Source organism: Pipistrellus kuhlii, unplaced genomic scaffold (genome assembly GCF_014108245.1).
Source record: "Pipistrellus kuhlii isolate mPipKuh1 unplaced genomic scaffold, mPipKuh1.p scaffold_m20_p_116, whole genome shotgun sequence".
In the NCBI taxonomy this organism is placed as follows: domain Eukaryota; kingdom Metazoa; phylum Chordata; class Mammalia; order Chiroptera; family Vespertilionidae; genus Pipistrellus; species Pipistrellus kuhlii.
The window spans coordinates 94,389-107,217 of record NW_023425423.1 but is presented as its reverse complement, the minus strand read 5'-3'; the positions used below and the strand labels follow the sequence as shown (position 1 = coordinate 107,217).

Genomic DNA, 12,829 nt, shown 5'->3' with positions numbered 1-12,829 from the left:
AAATAAAATGCCAAGGGCTAAAGACAAAGAGAGAATCTTAAAAGCAGCAAGAGAACAGCAGTTAATTATCTACAAGGAAGTACCATACGACTATCAGCTGATTTCTCAACAGAAACTTTGCAGGCCAAAAGGGAGTAACAAGAAATATTCAAAGTGATGAAAAGCAAGGACTTACAACTAACTTTACTTTACTCAGCAAAGCTGTCATTTAAAATTGAAAGTCAGATGAAGAGCTTCACAGACAAGAGAAAGCTAAACTAACTAGTCATTACCATCAAACCAATATTACATGAAATGTTGAAGGGTATTTTGGAGAAGGAGAAGGAAAAGGAAGAAGAATGTATTATATACAGAGAAGCAGAATAGAAACAGACTCGGAAACAGTGGACATTTTGACAGTGGCCAAATTGAAGGGTTGGAGAGGTGGGTGAAGGAGGTGAAGGGATTTGGAAGTACAAATTGGTCATAGCCCATGGACACCGACAATGGGGTTAGAAGATGGGTAAAGGGTAAAGTGGGACATCTTTAAGACTCAATAAAATAAATATATATTTTTTAAAACCACAAAAATAGTTACTTGGAGGATGCGTAAGAAACAAGTTTTTTAAATCTCAGTATATGGGTTTTACTTGGATCCTGATTCAAGCAAACTAGTTAAATAAAATTTATGAATATTGGCTAGATATTTATGATATTAAGGAATTCCTGTTCATTTATTTTAGCAGTGATTATGGTATTTTTAAGAAAAATAAAGTCCTCATCTTTGGCAGCACATGGACTTTTGCTTCTGAAAGGTGAAGGCTAGGTGATGGCTGGTTGACCATCATTGACGCTGGACGATCAACAACGCATGGAGATTATATCCTTTCAGGGATTTGCGTACTTGTTTATAACGTTTCCCGTAATAAAATGTTGAAGAATTCACTAAAATTTGAACTAATAAGAGTTTTATAAAAAACATTTAAAAACTGACATGTTATTTTCCTCATATAGGAATAGGTACCACATTTTAAATATGTGTTCTTTTTTTTTTTTTTTTTTAGGGTATTATAGATCTCTCTATTTGTTAATTAACAGCAAGCTTCCATCAAGTATTGAGTATTCTGATTTATCTCGAGTTCCTATAGCAGAAGTTTTGTTAGAGAATGTCCTAAAACCGTTGCACTTTACTTACAACTCCTGTCCAGAGGGCGCCAGGTAAGAACGGGATCGTCTTTATTTCGTGATTTCACGAGGTCTGTGTCTAACAGTAACTTGAACACAAGGTGCTATCTTGAATAACAGACTTGAAGGTCAGATTTTTACTTTACTAATGTGACTCCGTTGAAAGAACAATGTGCTGCTTCTGTGTGGCCTGGACCCTAATATGAATTGACCATTCTGAAGACCTGGTTATGTTCCCGCTTTCTGGAAGCTGCCAGAGATGCAAAGTTGTGACAGTGTTTCCTGAGCAGGGAGACACAGCGTGGAGTCCCCCAGGTGGTCGGTTGACCTAGAATGCTTAGCTGTGAGGAATGTGGCAGGCTGGTTTGGCATTAACTCTCGGTTAGTGTAACCCTGGGTTTTATGAGTGGTGTGCTATGATTTTATTAAAATGGGCATTTTCCCTTTGTAGGCAGCAAGTGTTCTCGGCCTTCACGGAGGAGTGTTTGGCAGCCCCTTTCACAGAGCAGATCTTTCACTTCATCATTCCCGCGCTGGCGGACACCCAGGCCGCCTTCCCCTTCGAGCCCTTCCTGGACGCACTGCTGTCGGCGGAGAGCGGTGGCGCCAGGGCTCCCGGGCACGCACCCTGGCTCTTCTACTGTGTCCTGACCATCGGTGAAAATTACCTGGGTATGAAGCGCGGCTCCGTTTTACCCGTGCGCTCCGGGGCAGGACTGGAGGGTGGGCCAGAAGAGGGCGGCTCAAGGCACGGGCACAGGACTGCCCTGGGCAGTGCCTGGGGGAAGTGCCAGCACAGCGCTCACAGCAGGTTCCACTCTTAGAAGGCACATGGTTACCAGGATCGTTGGTGTCACGTGGGGAAGCTCCCCATGTGCTAAACTTGTAATGTTCTGGATTATAGCATCTTCCTCTAATACGTTTTAATATCGGGTCTAGTAATACTTAATGTCGTTTTTAAACATTCGTTTAAAATCTTGCTTGGCGTTGACTTGTATTGACATAACCTTCAAACACGTGGTATCTACAGAACGTGTGAAGTGCAATTAACAAGTTTTGCTTGAAAAAGTTTGTGTTTGGTTTGGTTTTTGTTGCAAAACTAGGGCTAAGAAGATGGCGGATGAAGAGCATATTCGGCACTGCATGCTTTATGAGTTCCAATTAGGAAGAAAAGCAGTGAGGCTGCAAAAAAATCTGTAGTGCTCTTGGTCAAGATGCAGTTAGCGCCAGAAAATGCCAGCGTTGGTTTGAGAAATTCCGCGAGGGAAATTTTTCGTTAGATGACAAGAGTGGTCGAGGCCGTGTGTCCAATCTTGATCAAGAAGCTCTTCAAGCTCTTTTGGTGCAAAATCCTCAAATGACCCAACAAGAGCTTGCGACAACTTTAAATTGTTCACAAAAAACAATTTCCAATCAATTGCGTGCACTTGGCAAAGTCCAAAAGTTTGGAAAATGGGTTCCTCATGAGTTGACCGACAACAACCATAATCAAAGAGTCACAATTTGCAGTTCGCTCCTCTCTCATCAAAACCGTTTGCCGTTTTTAGAGCAAATTGTTACCGGAGATGAAGAGTGGGTGCTGTATGTTAATTTGAAAAGGCGGCCTCAATGGTTGGACAAAAAGGAGGCTCCGCAGCCCACGCCAAAACCTGACTTGCATGCGAAAAAAGTGATGTTGTGTGTTTGGTGGAATTTTAAAGGAATTCTTCATTATGAACTTTTACCATCTAACCAAACCATTACAAGTGCAGTGTATAGTGCCCAATTGGAAAGGTTAGCCCAAGTTTTAAGAGAAAAAGAACCGCGCTGATTCATCGGAAGGGCGTAATTCTTCACCACGATAACGCATGACCGCATACTACAAGAATCACTGCTGAAAAACCGCGACAGTTGGAATGGGAAGTTCTCCCTCAACCTGCATATTCTCCTGATATTGCCCCTTCCGATTACCATTTGTTTCGTTCTTTGCAAAACTTTCTTCTTGGAAAAAAATTTAATAATGAACAATGCCTCAAAAATGCATTGACCGAATTTTTTGCATCACAATCACAAGAATTTTATAACAGAGGGATTAAAATGCTTCCTGAGCGTTGGGCACAAGTAGTAGAAAACAACAGCAACTATATTGTTGATTAAATTTTGTTGTATTGTTTAAATAAATTCGATTTAAAGAAGTATTAGAAAACGACATTAATTATTACTAGACCTAATACTAGCACCTGCACTTGGATGTTAGTATTTCAGCAGGTTCTGGTTAGCCACGCCTCTCTGAGCGAAAGAAAGGTGATTGATAGCTGTTTCCTGGTGTGGTTCGGACCAGCTCTAATTCGCTGTTCTCCCTGTCTGTCTCACAAAGGGGCCCTCTCTGAGGAGGGCCTGCTGGGGTACCTGCGAGTGCTGCAGGCCTTCCTTGCACAGCTACCCGTTGCACCTGCCAGTGCCAGCTGCCAGGACTCTGGCAGCGACTCTGAAGAGGAGGGTGCGGAGGGCGAGCAGCGGAGGAGTACACCGGTGAGCATTGCGGAGCTGCGGGCTGTAAAGTCGTCTTTCACTCGCCCATCTGCTCTTAGGGTAGAAGTAGCCCCTGAGGGTGTGTATGTGAAGCCTAGACAGAAAAAGATATAAAGCCTACAAGCCAGAGTCCTGCCCGCCATGAGGCCTGTTTTTAGAAGACAGTTTTTTATACTTAATGTCCTTCTGGAGAATCCATGAAGTTCTCATCGTTTTATTTACTTTGTTTCTCCAAGAGGAAGAGGAAGAGGCTGTGTTGGTGGGGAGCCCTTCCTCACTGCGCACAGACAAAGCAGCAGGCTTGCAGCTCGTGCGACACGGCTGACACTCGCAAGCTCAGTGTGCGATGTGACTCATCTGTGGGAATGTGCTTGAAGAACGCACACACAGAACAGTAGCACTGACACAGCACTCTTGTTCTATTGGATAGCATGTTTATTAGGTGCATCTTAAAGAGTCAGGTAGAATGTATTACTTTTATCTCTAAAACAGTGTTTTAGGTAGGTTATTATAAATTACTAGTATATCCATCTACGCTTCCTAACAGTACAGTTAACGATGCCTAATCTTTTATATATACAGGGTGTCATGTCCCAAAAAATGCACGTACAGTTTAAATTATTCATTCCAGTGGGTTAAATATGAAAATAAAGAAACATCAATTGAGCTTTTAGCTGTTACAATATGTGTCTATTTTTGAGGTCACCCCTTATACGCTTACTTTTATATAGGTTTATATATATACATGTATATGAAGTATGTCTACATCTTTGGTTAATACCCCAATTTTTGGTAACTATGCAGAGCATTAGCATCAGTGAATCAGATATTCTAGAGAAATCAAGATATAAAAGAATAGATTTATGTATTTTATTTCATTATATTAAATAAATAGAAATTCTGTCAATATATTTTTACAGATATGTGCTTAGTACAGTGCAATCTAAACATATTAAACGAATTCTTTTTCTATTTTTTTAAATTGATTTTCAGAGATAGGAAGGGAAAGGGATAGATAGAAACAACGATGAGAGAATAATCAATTGGCTGCCTCCTGCACACCCCTTACTGGAGATCAAGTTTGAAATCTAGTCCCTGACCAGGAATTGAACCAGAACCTCCTGGTTCATAGGTCGATGCTCAAATACTGTGCCACTCAAGCCAAGCGAATGAATTTCTCTTTAAATATAATACTGAAAATAGTGTCACATCAGTAGGCAAAACTAGATAGTCACAGTTCCTCTGCTGCTGTTGTGGTGATCAAAATTGGTCCCTAATACAGATGTCACTATGGGCATTCAGATTCCTTTAAAGGATGCATGACAGAGATCTTGGCGTGTTCATTGAGATTAGGTAATTTTTGATAAAGCCTGCCTTGTACTTTGACTTGAATGAAAGCGATATTTCCTCTGTTTCTGTCATGTAGAGATGAGTTCTCATGGTGCATCACTAACGTGGAGTAACTTCCGGGTGTGTTTCAGGTGGACGGGAGACTGTCATTACCATACATAACAGAGGAATGTCTGAAAAAGCTGGATACGAAGCAGCAGACCAACACGCTGCTCAACCTGGTGTGGAGGGACTCGGCCAGCGAGGAGGCCTTCACGCTGATGGCCTGCATCTGCCACACGCTCATGGTGCAGCAGCGGATGATGGTGCCCCGAGTCAGGCACGTGTGTTTGGTGCAGCCCCGTCCTGTCTGCTCGGCCTCAGCCGGGCGACCCTTCGCTGTTTCCCTGTAGAACGTGGCCCAGGGCCTTCTGCTGTCTGAGCACTGCGTGGAAAATGAACGCCAGTTCTCCTCTCTAAGCCAGTGAGGGCTGTTTGAGTCCTTTTCTTGTCTGTGAGGCTCTGAGTGTCCTGGAACATGTTAACAGGTGAAATCGGTCATTTTTCTTTCTTGTGAAAGGGAAGTATGGTCCTAGCCACCCATTTTAATATGTTGCTGTGTTGCTGTTTTTTATTTTTTATTTTTTATTTTTATTGATTCTTGAGAGAAAGGAAGGGAAGGGAGAGAGAAACGTCTATGAGAGAGACATCACTTCAGTTGGCTGCCTCCTACACACACTACTGGGGATGGAGTCCACAACCCAGGCCTGTGCCCTGCCTAGAATAGAACCAGGGACCTCTTGGTGCAGGGGATGGCACTCAACCACTGAGCAGTGGGAGACTGTCATTACCACCCAGAACAGAGGAGTGTCTGAAAACACGGGGGGGGGGCCTAGCCACTCATTTTAAAAGTTGGGCTCCTGCCTGCACTTATAGACCATATATATGACATCTTTTTTGGCTTTTTCATCTATTTTTTTTTTTTTTTTTTATCAGTTTATTCTGGCGCTTGACAGTTTACTCTGAGATTTTGGTTTTCAAAACTTTGAAATACAACTTTTGAGAAGAATAAAACATACAAGTTAAAGTAGCTATCTTGTGCTAAGATCATGGTGACAATAGTCTTGAACTATTTCCCCCTCTATTTTAAGGGACATTTTTAGCAGTTTCTTAGCTTATCAGAAAATTATTTAATGAAATAAAGTGCAGACATATGTGCAGATCTAGGAAGTGAGGGACAGGCTCCATGTGGCCTGCTGGAGGACTGCACTGCCTGGGTCCTGGGCTGGGGTCAGGTGATGCATGTCACCTTTGTAAGTGCTCGCCTGCTGTGGCAAGAGCTGCTGTGGTGGCGACGAAAGTGTTCAGAGTGGAGTGTGCAGGGACATTGGCTGCAGAAGTTGCCATGTAAACACTGATGCGGCCAGCTAATTAGGTGCTGTGCTGTCTTTGCTGGCTGGCATTGGTTACTGCAGAGGGAGTCTGACGCCAGGACAGCTGTGGTCCACGATTAGGTGATTAGCTCCCGGGGCTAATTGTGTTAGAGCTGGCTGTGAGATCTGAGGGCAGGTGCTGAGCCGCACTTGCTTTTATTGTGGTGCAAAGTCCAGGGGTGACTGGCTCTGGGTCCAGAGTGAGCCTCCGCCCAGTGGGCTGATGTGGGGCCCTGGTTTACAAGTACAACACCTGTTTCCTCTAAGAAACTGCTCCAGGAACCTATGGATGGCCTAACTAGAGTAGGCTGTAAGTATTTAGAAGGTTTTCATAGCTCATGAAAGAGCAAAATGGGCTAACTTTAATGGCTGTAGATTTTAACTACTTTCAACGCTTTTTAAAAATCTTCACCCAAGGATATGTTTATTGATTTTAGAGCGAGGGGGGGGGAGAGAGAGAGAGAGAGAGAGAGAGAGAGAAACATCGACCAGTGCTGCTTATATGAACCCCAACCAGGGACCAAACCTGCAACCTAGGTGTGTGCCCTGACTGGGAACAAACCTGAGACCTCTTGGTTTTTGGGATGACACTCCAATCAACTGAGCCACACTGGCCAGGGTGAACTCTTTTAAAAGGTGTTTAGCCTGGCCAGCGTGGCTCAGTGATTGAGCATCACCCTGTGAACCAGGAGGTCCCAGGTTCAATTCCCAGTCAGGGCCCATGCCTGGGTTGTGGGCTTGATCCCCAATGGGGTGTGCAGGAGGCAATCGATCAATGATTCTCTCTCAACATTGATGTTTCTATCTTTCTACCCCTCTCCCTTCCTATCTAAAAACTCAATAAAAATATATTTTTTAAAGTGTTTAAAGTAGGATTAGTAGATTCCCAGGCTGATAACTCTTAAATGTCTCAGGTTCGCTCCCATCCCCCGTTTCTAGGATTGGGATTTGCAGTTTTAATCTGTTTCACATTTTTGTTAGGCTGTTTGAAGACATGGAACAGCCTGGGCCAGTGTACTCAGAGTTTGGAGTGTGCATTGAAGAGTTTTGTGCTCAAGCCTCTGCCATGGTTGGGTGTATGCAGGAAGCAACCAGTCAATGTGTCTCTCACGTCAATCTCTCTCTCTCTCTCTCTCTCTCTCTCTCTCTCTCTCTCTCTCTCTCTCTCTCTCTCTGCCTCTTCTCCCTTCCACTCTCTTATAGAAAAAAAATACTAAATAAATAAATAAATAAACCAGTGGCTTTTGCTGATTTGACCCAGTGGTTAGAGTGTTGGCCCTTGGACTCAAGGGTCTCAGGTTCGATTCCAGTCAAGGACACGTACCTCTGTTGCAGGCTTAATCCTGGGCCCTGGTCAAGGCACATATGGGAGGCAACCAATCGATGTGTCTTTCTCTCATCAGTTTCTCGCCCCCTTCCTTGCATGCTCTAATAATCAGTGGGAAAAGTATCCTCAGGTTAGGATTAAGAAATTTAAGAATATATATATATATATATATATATATATATAGTTATATATATATATAGTTATATATATATATAGTTATAAACATGTCTAAGTAAAAGAAAGGGAGATCCAGACCTTGGGGACAGCAGCCTACTTTCTGGTCAGAAAGGGGAAAGGGAGACTGTCTGTCCCTGTTCACACTGCTCTGTCTTCCTTTTCTCACCTGAACACCTCACTTGTAGAGATGCCCCATAAGCTGCCAATAGTGCCAGCATCCAGCCATTCCTCTGTGATTCCCACACTCCACGACATTGGCCCTCCTGCCCTCCCTCTCCTGACCCCTCGCACCTGTCACCCCCACAGCCCCCATTCTCATGTGTTCTCCTCGACCCTTGGCAGCTCCTCCGCAGGCCTCTGTCTCTGTCAGTGTTTCCTTCTCTGAGTGACTCTCACCCGTGGCTTCCACCCCCTTGGGGCTGAGGAGGAGTCTCCTCTCAGCTGCTACTCGGCTGTCCTCAGACCCTGCACATCCAGGACTAACGAGTCTCTCCCCAGCCCCAGTCATGCCGGGGCTGGTATAGGGAGCTCCTGGGAACATGGCCACTGCGCTTTAGTTAAAATTGGAGCACAAACCCACTTCCTTGGTCACTCTTGCCATATTCCACATGCCCAGTAGTCAGTGTGGCTTAGGCCATTGTCATCCTTACCTAATGTCCTGCTGGAGTGCTGGGCTGGCCTTGAGGCTGAGGCACCCTCCCTGAGTGACTCCATGACACACGTGCAGGCACCATGACACGTGAATACTCACTATCTTTGTCATGTTTTGCCTGACTGACAGACATGTGGAGAGGCTTCCTGACTGGCATTTGGGAACTCTCTAACTTCATTTCTAGTCACTGAATGCTTTGCCATGGCCATGTATCCTTACTGCACCCTCCTGATCCCAGGTGCTGCTCCGCCTCTCTCCTTGCTCCCACGCTGGTCTATCAGATGCACCTTCCTTCTCCTGTCTCACCTTTCTTGACCGAGTTGCCTAGATTCATGCTCAGGTCACCGCCTCTCAAAAGCCTTCCAGTTTATAGACTGAGATTTCTCCTCTCCTATTCCAGTGAAATTGTCGTTGTATGGTAGAAACTCCCTTTAGAGGGCAGATTTTTTTCCCTTTTTTAATTAAATATTATCTGTGTACATATTTTAACATTGGTTCCTCCCTCCTATACATACCCTCCTTCCCCAGAGTTTTGTGTCCATTGGTTGTACTTATATGCATGTATACAAGTCCTTCGGTTGATCTATTATCTCCCCTAGATCTCCCTTTCCTCCCCGCTGTAATTTGACAGTCTGCTTGTTGCTTTACTGTCTCTATATCTATCTTTTGGTTCATCAGTTTATAATGTTCTTTATTATCCATAAATGAGTGAGGTCATGTGGTATTTTAGAGGGCAGATTTTAAGGAGTTAAGCTTTACAGTTAAGGTGGGCAGATGGGCATGTTCTTTGGGAGTTGTCTCTTTTGTTCCATTGTCAAAACTTGGACTTTTAAAGGTAGTGTTTTAGGGATAAGAGTGGTTGATATAATTTGCCTATAATTTTCTTGTAAATACAGCACATCTTAAGGCATCACACATCACTTTATTGCAACATGTGCTTGATTTTTCTACCAAAAATGAATAGAATGAGCCAAATTACTTGTGAGCCATCAGTCACTGCAATGTAGACAGTGTATGTCCTGGAGATGCGTGCGACTCTGCCGCTGTCTCAGCGCCAGGAAGAACTGTGGTAACAGGCTCTATGCTCTCGGGGTGGCAGCCATGGCTTCAGTCCTTGTGGTCAGAATGATTATGCAGTCACTTCAGTGAAGGCAAACACAGAGCTATGTTTCCTGTTTGTTTCTGTAAACACATCTTTATAGTATTTTAGAAGAAATACTGAGGCGGTACCTAGAGAAAGTGTCTTTTTTGCCTGTGATTTTCTTTTTTCTTTTATTCTCAGTGATTTTCTCAGTATAATCACTAGATTTAATTGACTTTTGATTTGTGTTAAAATTTGCATTGTGTCAATAGGTCAAATAGAATTCATAGGGATTTTTTGTTTTGGTTCGCTTTTTTTGATGTTGTTAATTCTCACTGAGTATATTTTTCCACTGAAAATGGAAGAGAGAGGAAAAGACAGAGAGAAGCATCGATGTGAAAGAAATACATCGATGGATTGTCTCCTGCATGTGCCTGATCAGGGCCTGGGCCAGGGAAGACCCTGCAACCAAGGTATATGCCCTTGACTGGAATGGGACCCATGACTGTATTCTCTGAGCCAAACCGACGAGGGCCAACTCTGAGTGTTTAACATTTCTGCTGTGGTGATGTTACAGTGAGTCTAGTCTGAAGTCACATTCAGATGGCACGCTGGTGGTAGTAGTTGCTGACTTGGCATGTAGTCTATTGTGAGTTTTCAGCTGCTCAGAACTTCTAAACAGTGAATAATTGTTTCATAGGAAATACATGTGAACCTTGGGAAAGCCCACATGAAGGCTATTTAAACGCTGTTTGTTTGAAAAAATTATGTTAAGACAAAGGAAGGAGGGATCTCAGAGAAGCAACAGGGTGGTGTGTGCTGCTTCCCGTTAGCTCAGCCTGCAGCCTGAACACAGACTCCCGTCTGTGCCTGTTCATCTTAAAGTGAAAGGCACTCACTTGTCAGGGAAATGGGTGCTATATATTTAAACTGGTGTGGATTTAGCACTGGAATGCTCAGTTAACACAGGTGTGTGTCTAAAGCTTATCTTCTGGTCTAGCTACTAGTTTGTCTGTGAAATAAAAGTTTTTAGCAAATTGCCTGTAACAAATATGTCTTAAAGTTTTTATTGTCATTAAGGAAACTTGGAATTTATTTTTAATCTTGGCATTAGTGAGAGGCGAAATGTATTTTAATGTTGCTTTCCCAGCAAAGGACACCTGCAGCAAGAGATCACTAGGTCAGGACTGCACCTGTGGCTGCAGGAGTGGAGGGGCTGGGTGGCTGGCTTGTCCCATTACTTGGACCTGTGACAGCCTACATATGGCAGGAGCTCAGGATGCCTTGCTGTCCCCACCTTTCCTGCCTGTGTGCAAGCTGCTGTCCTGTGCGTGTCTCTTAATAACTTTAGTGGTCCCTGCAGACAGTGGCCTGAGTTAGACACAGTCCTCACAGTGTTGTCCTGTACTGATTGCTCACGGGCTTGCCTCAGCCAAACAAAACCTAGTGAGTAATTGTTTGTTTGTTAGCATTATTTCTTTATTAGGGGCCCAGTGCACGAATTCATGCACCTTGAAAGAAATTGTGGGCCAGGAGGCTGTGTAGGCACAGAGGTGGGTCTTAGCCCATCCTCCAAGCACCTGCTCAGCCCCGCCTGCCACAGCCCCCGGTCCCCTGTCTACTGGCAGCCCCAATCCTGCCATCGCTGCTCCCATGCATTGCTCACACCACTGATGGCAGAGAGATTGGGGCTGGCACCAGTAGTGAGTGCGAGCTGGACCAGCACTGTCAGCAGGTGCAAGCAGTGGCTGCTGCCCGGATCACCCCTCAGGAGTAGGGGGAGGTGGAGAACCCTCAGGGGCGATAGGGGCAGCAGCCATTGCTCTTACCCACTGATGGCACCAAGTGATCGGTGCAAGCGCTGGGCGGGACTGGGGCACGGTAGAGCAAAGAATTTTCAGTAACCACCAAAAGCTCGCCCCGATGTCAGTGACTGGTGCCCTGCCTTGGTCTGGTGCTCCTGCTCACCTGCTCCACCATCCTGCCTCAGCCAACGCCCGCCATGTTCTGCACTTTGACACCTTCTACTGACGCCTGCCATGTTCTGTGCATGACCCCTGGTGGTCAGTGCCCATCATAGTGACCAGTTGTTCATTTGTTCCACCAGATATCTTTATTGCATTATTTTAGTTAAAAAATATTAAGTCCTCATTGTTGAAAGTGTTACATATGTTTCTTTGTTTTCCTCCTTCTAGCCCGCCTCCCCTCCCCCCCCAAGCCTTCACCATCCTATTGTCTGTGTCCATGGGTTATGCATATATGCATACAGGTTCTTTTTTTTATTTTAACCTGTTAACCGAGCGGGACGTATAAATACGTTAAACGTAAACAATATCGGGAATGGGTAGGACTTATGAATACGTCCTGGAAATATATGTTGCGCCCTGAGAGGGACAGTATATATTTTTTGTAATCTTTATAATTGTTTGTAAAATTTATAATTTTTTAATTCGATGTTTGCATTTTTTTGTTGGTATTCTTTTCTATTTGTTTGTAATTTTGTATTTTCCTTTGTGCTTTATATATAAATAAACAAAAAAATATATATTTCATTTATTTTAATTAAATATAAATAAAAATAATAATAATATAAAATTACGTCCACTGGGCATGACGTACTGACACGTCCTAGTGAAAGAGTATGTTGCGTAATTAAAAAGGGAACTCCCCGGTTAACAGATTTCCACCTTTTCCTCCCCATTGCCCACTCCACTTGGTTCTGCCCCATCCCGGGCCTTCTCCACCCCATAGTCCATAAGTATGTATATATGCATATGAGAACTTTATTTAATCTCTTTCTCAACTTCTCACCCCTACCCTCTGAGAATCATCAGTCTGTTCCATTTCATGCCTCTGATTCTATTTTATTCACTAGTTTATTCTGTTCATTAGATTATTCATTTATTTTGATTTTTAGATTCAGTTGTTGATACATATGTATTTGTTGTCATTTTATTGTTCATATTTTTTCTTTTTATTTTCTTCCCCTTTTTTAAAATTTATTTTTATTTTTTACATTTTTTTATTAAATTATTATCTGTGTACATATTTTAACATTGCTCCTCCCCATACATACCCTCCCTCCCCAGAGTTTTGTGTCCATTGGCTGTACTTATATGCATGTATACAAGTCCTTCGGTTGATCTATTTCTATT

The 12,829-nt window shown here is 43.5% G+C and overlaps 1 protein-coding gene across 11 annotated transcripts in view; it reads left to right on the top strand.

Annotated features, from left to right (window-relative positions):
• The window catches only part of UBE3C (ubiquitin protein ligase E3C), a 117,562-nt gene that overhangs the window by 36,376 nt on the left and 68,357 nt on the right, over positions 1 to 12,829 (top strand). For 9 of the 11 annotated variants that reach the window (XM_036432710.2, XM_036432706.2, XM_045579801.1 and 6 more), the window contains 4 exons: positions 1,044 to 1,197; positions 1,616 to 1,836; positions 3,521 to 3,675; positions 5,157 to 5,344. In XM_036432710.2, coding sequence (XP_036288603.1) covers positions 1,044 to 1,197; positions 1,616 to 1,836; positions 3,521 to 3,675; positions 5,157 to 5,344 — 718 coding nt within the window. The remainder of the gene's footprint in view (positions 1 to 1,043; positions 1,198 to 1,615; positions 1,837 to 3,520; positions 3,676 to 5,156; positions 5,345 to 12,829) is intronic. The other 2 variants (XM_036432713.2, XM_036432712.2) reach the window with 1 other exon arrangement.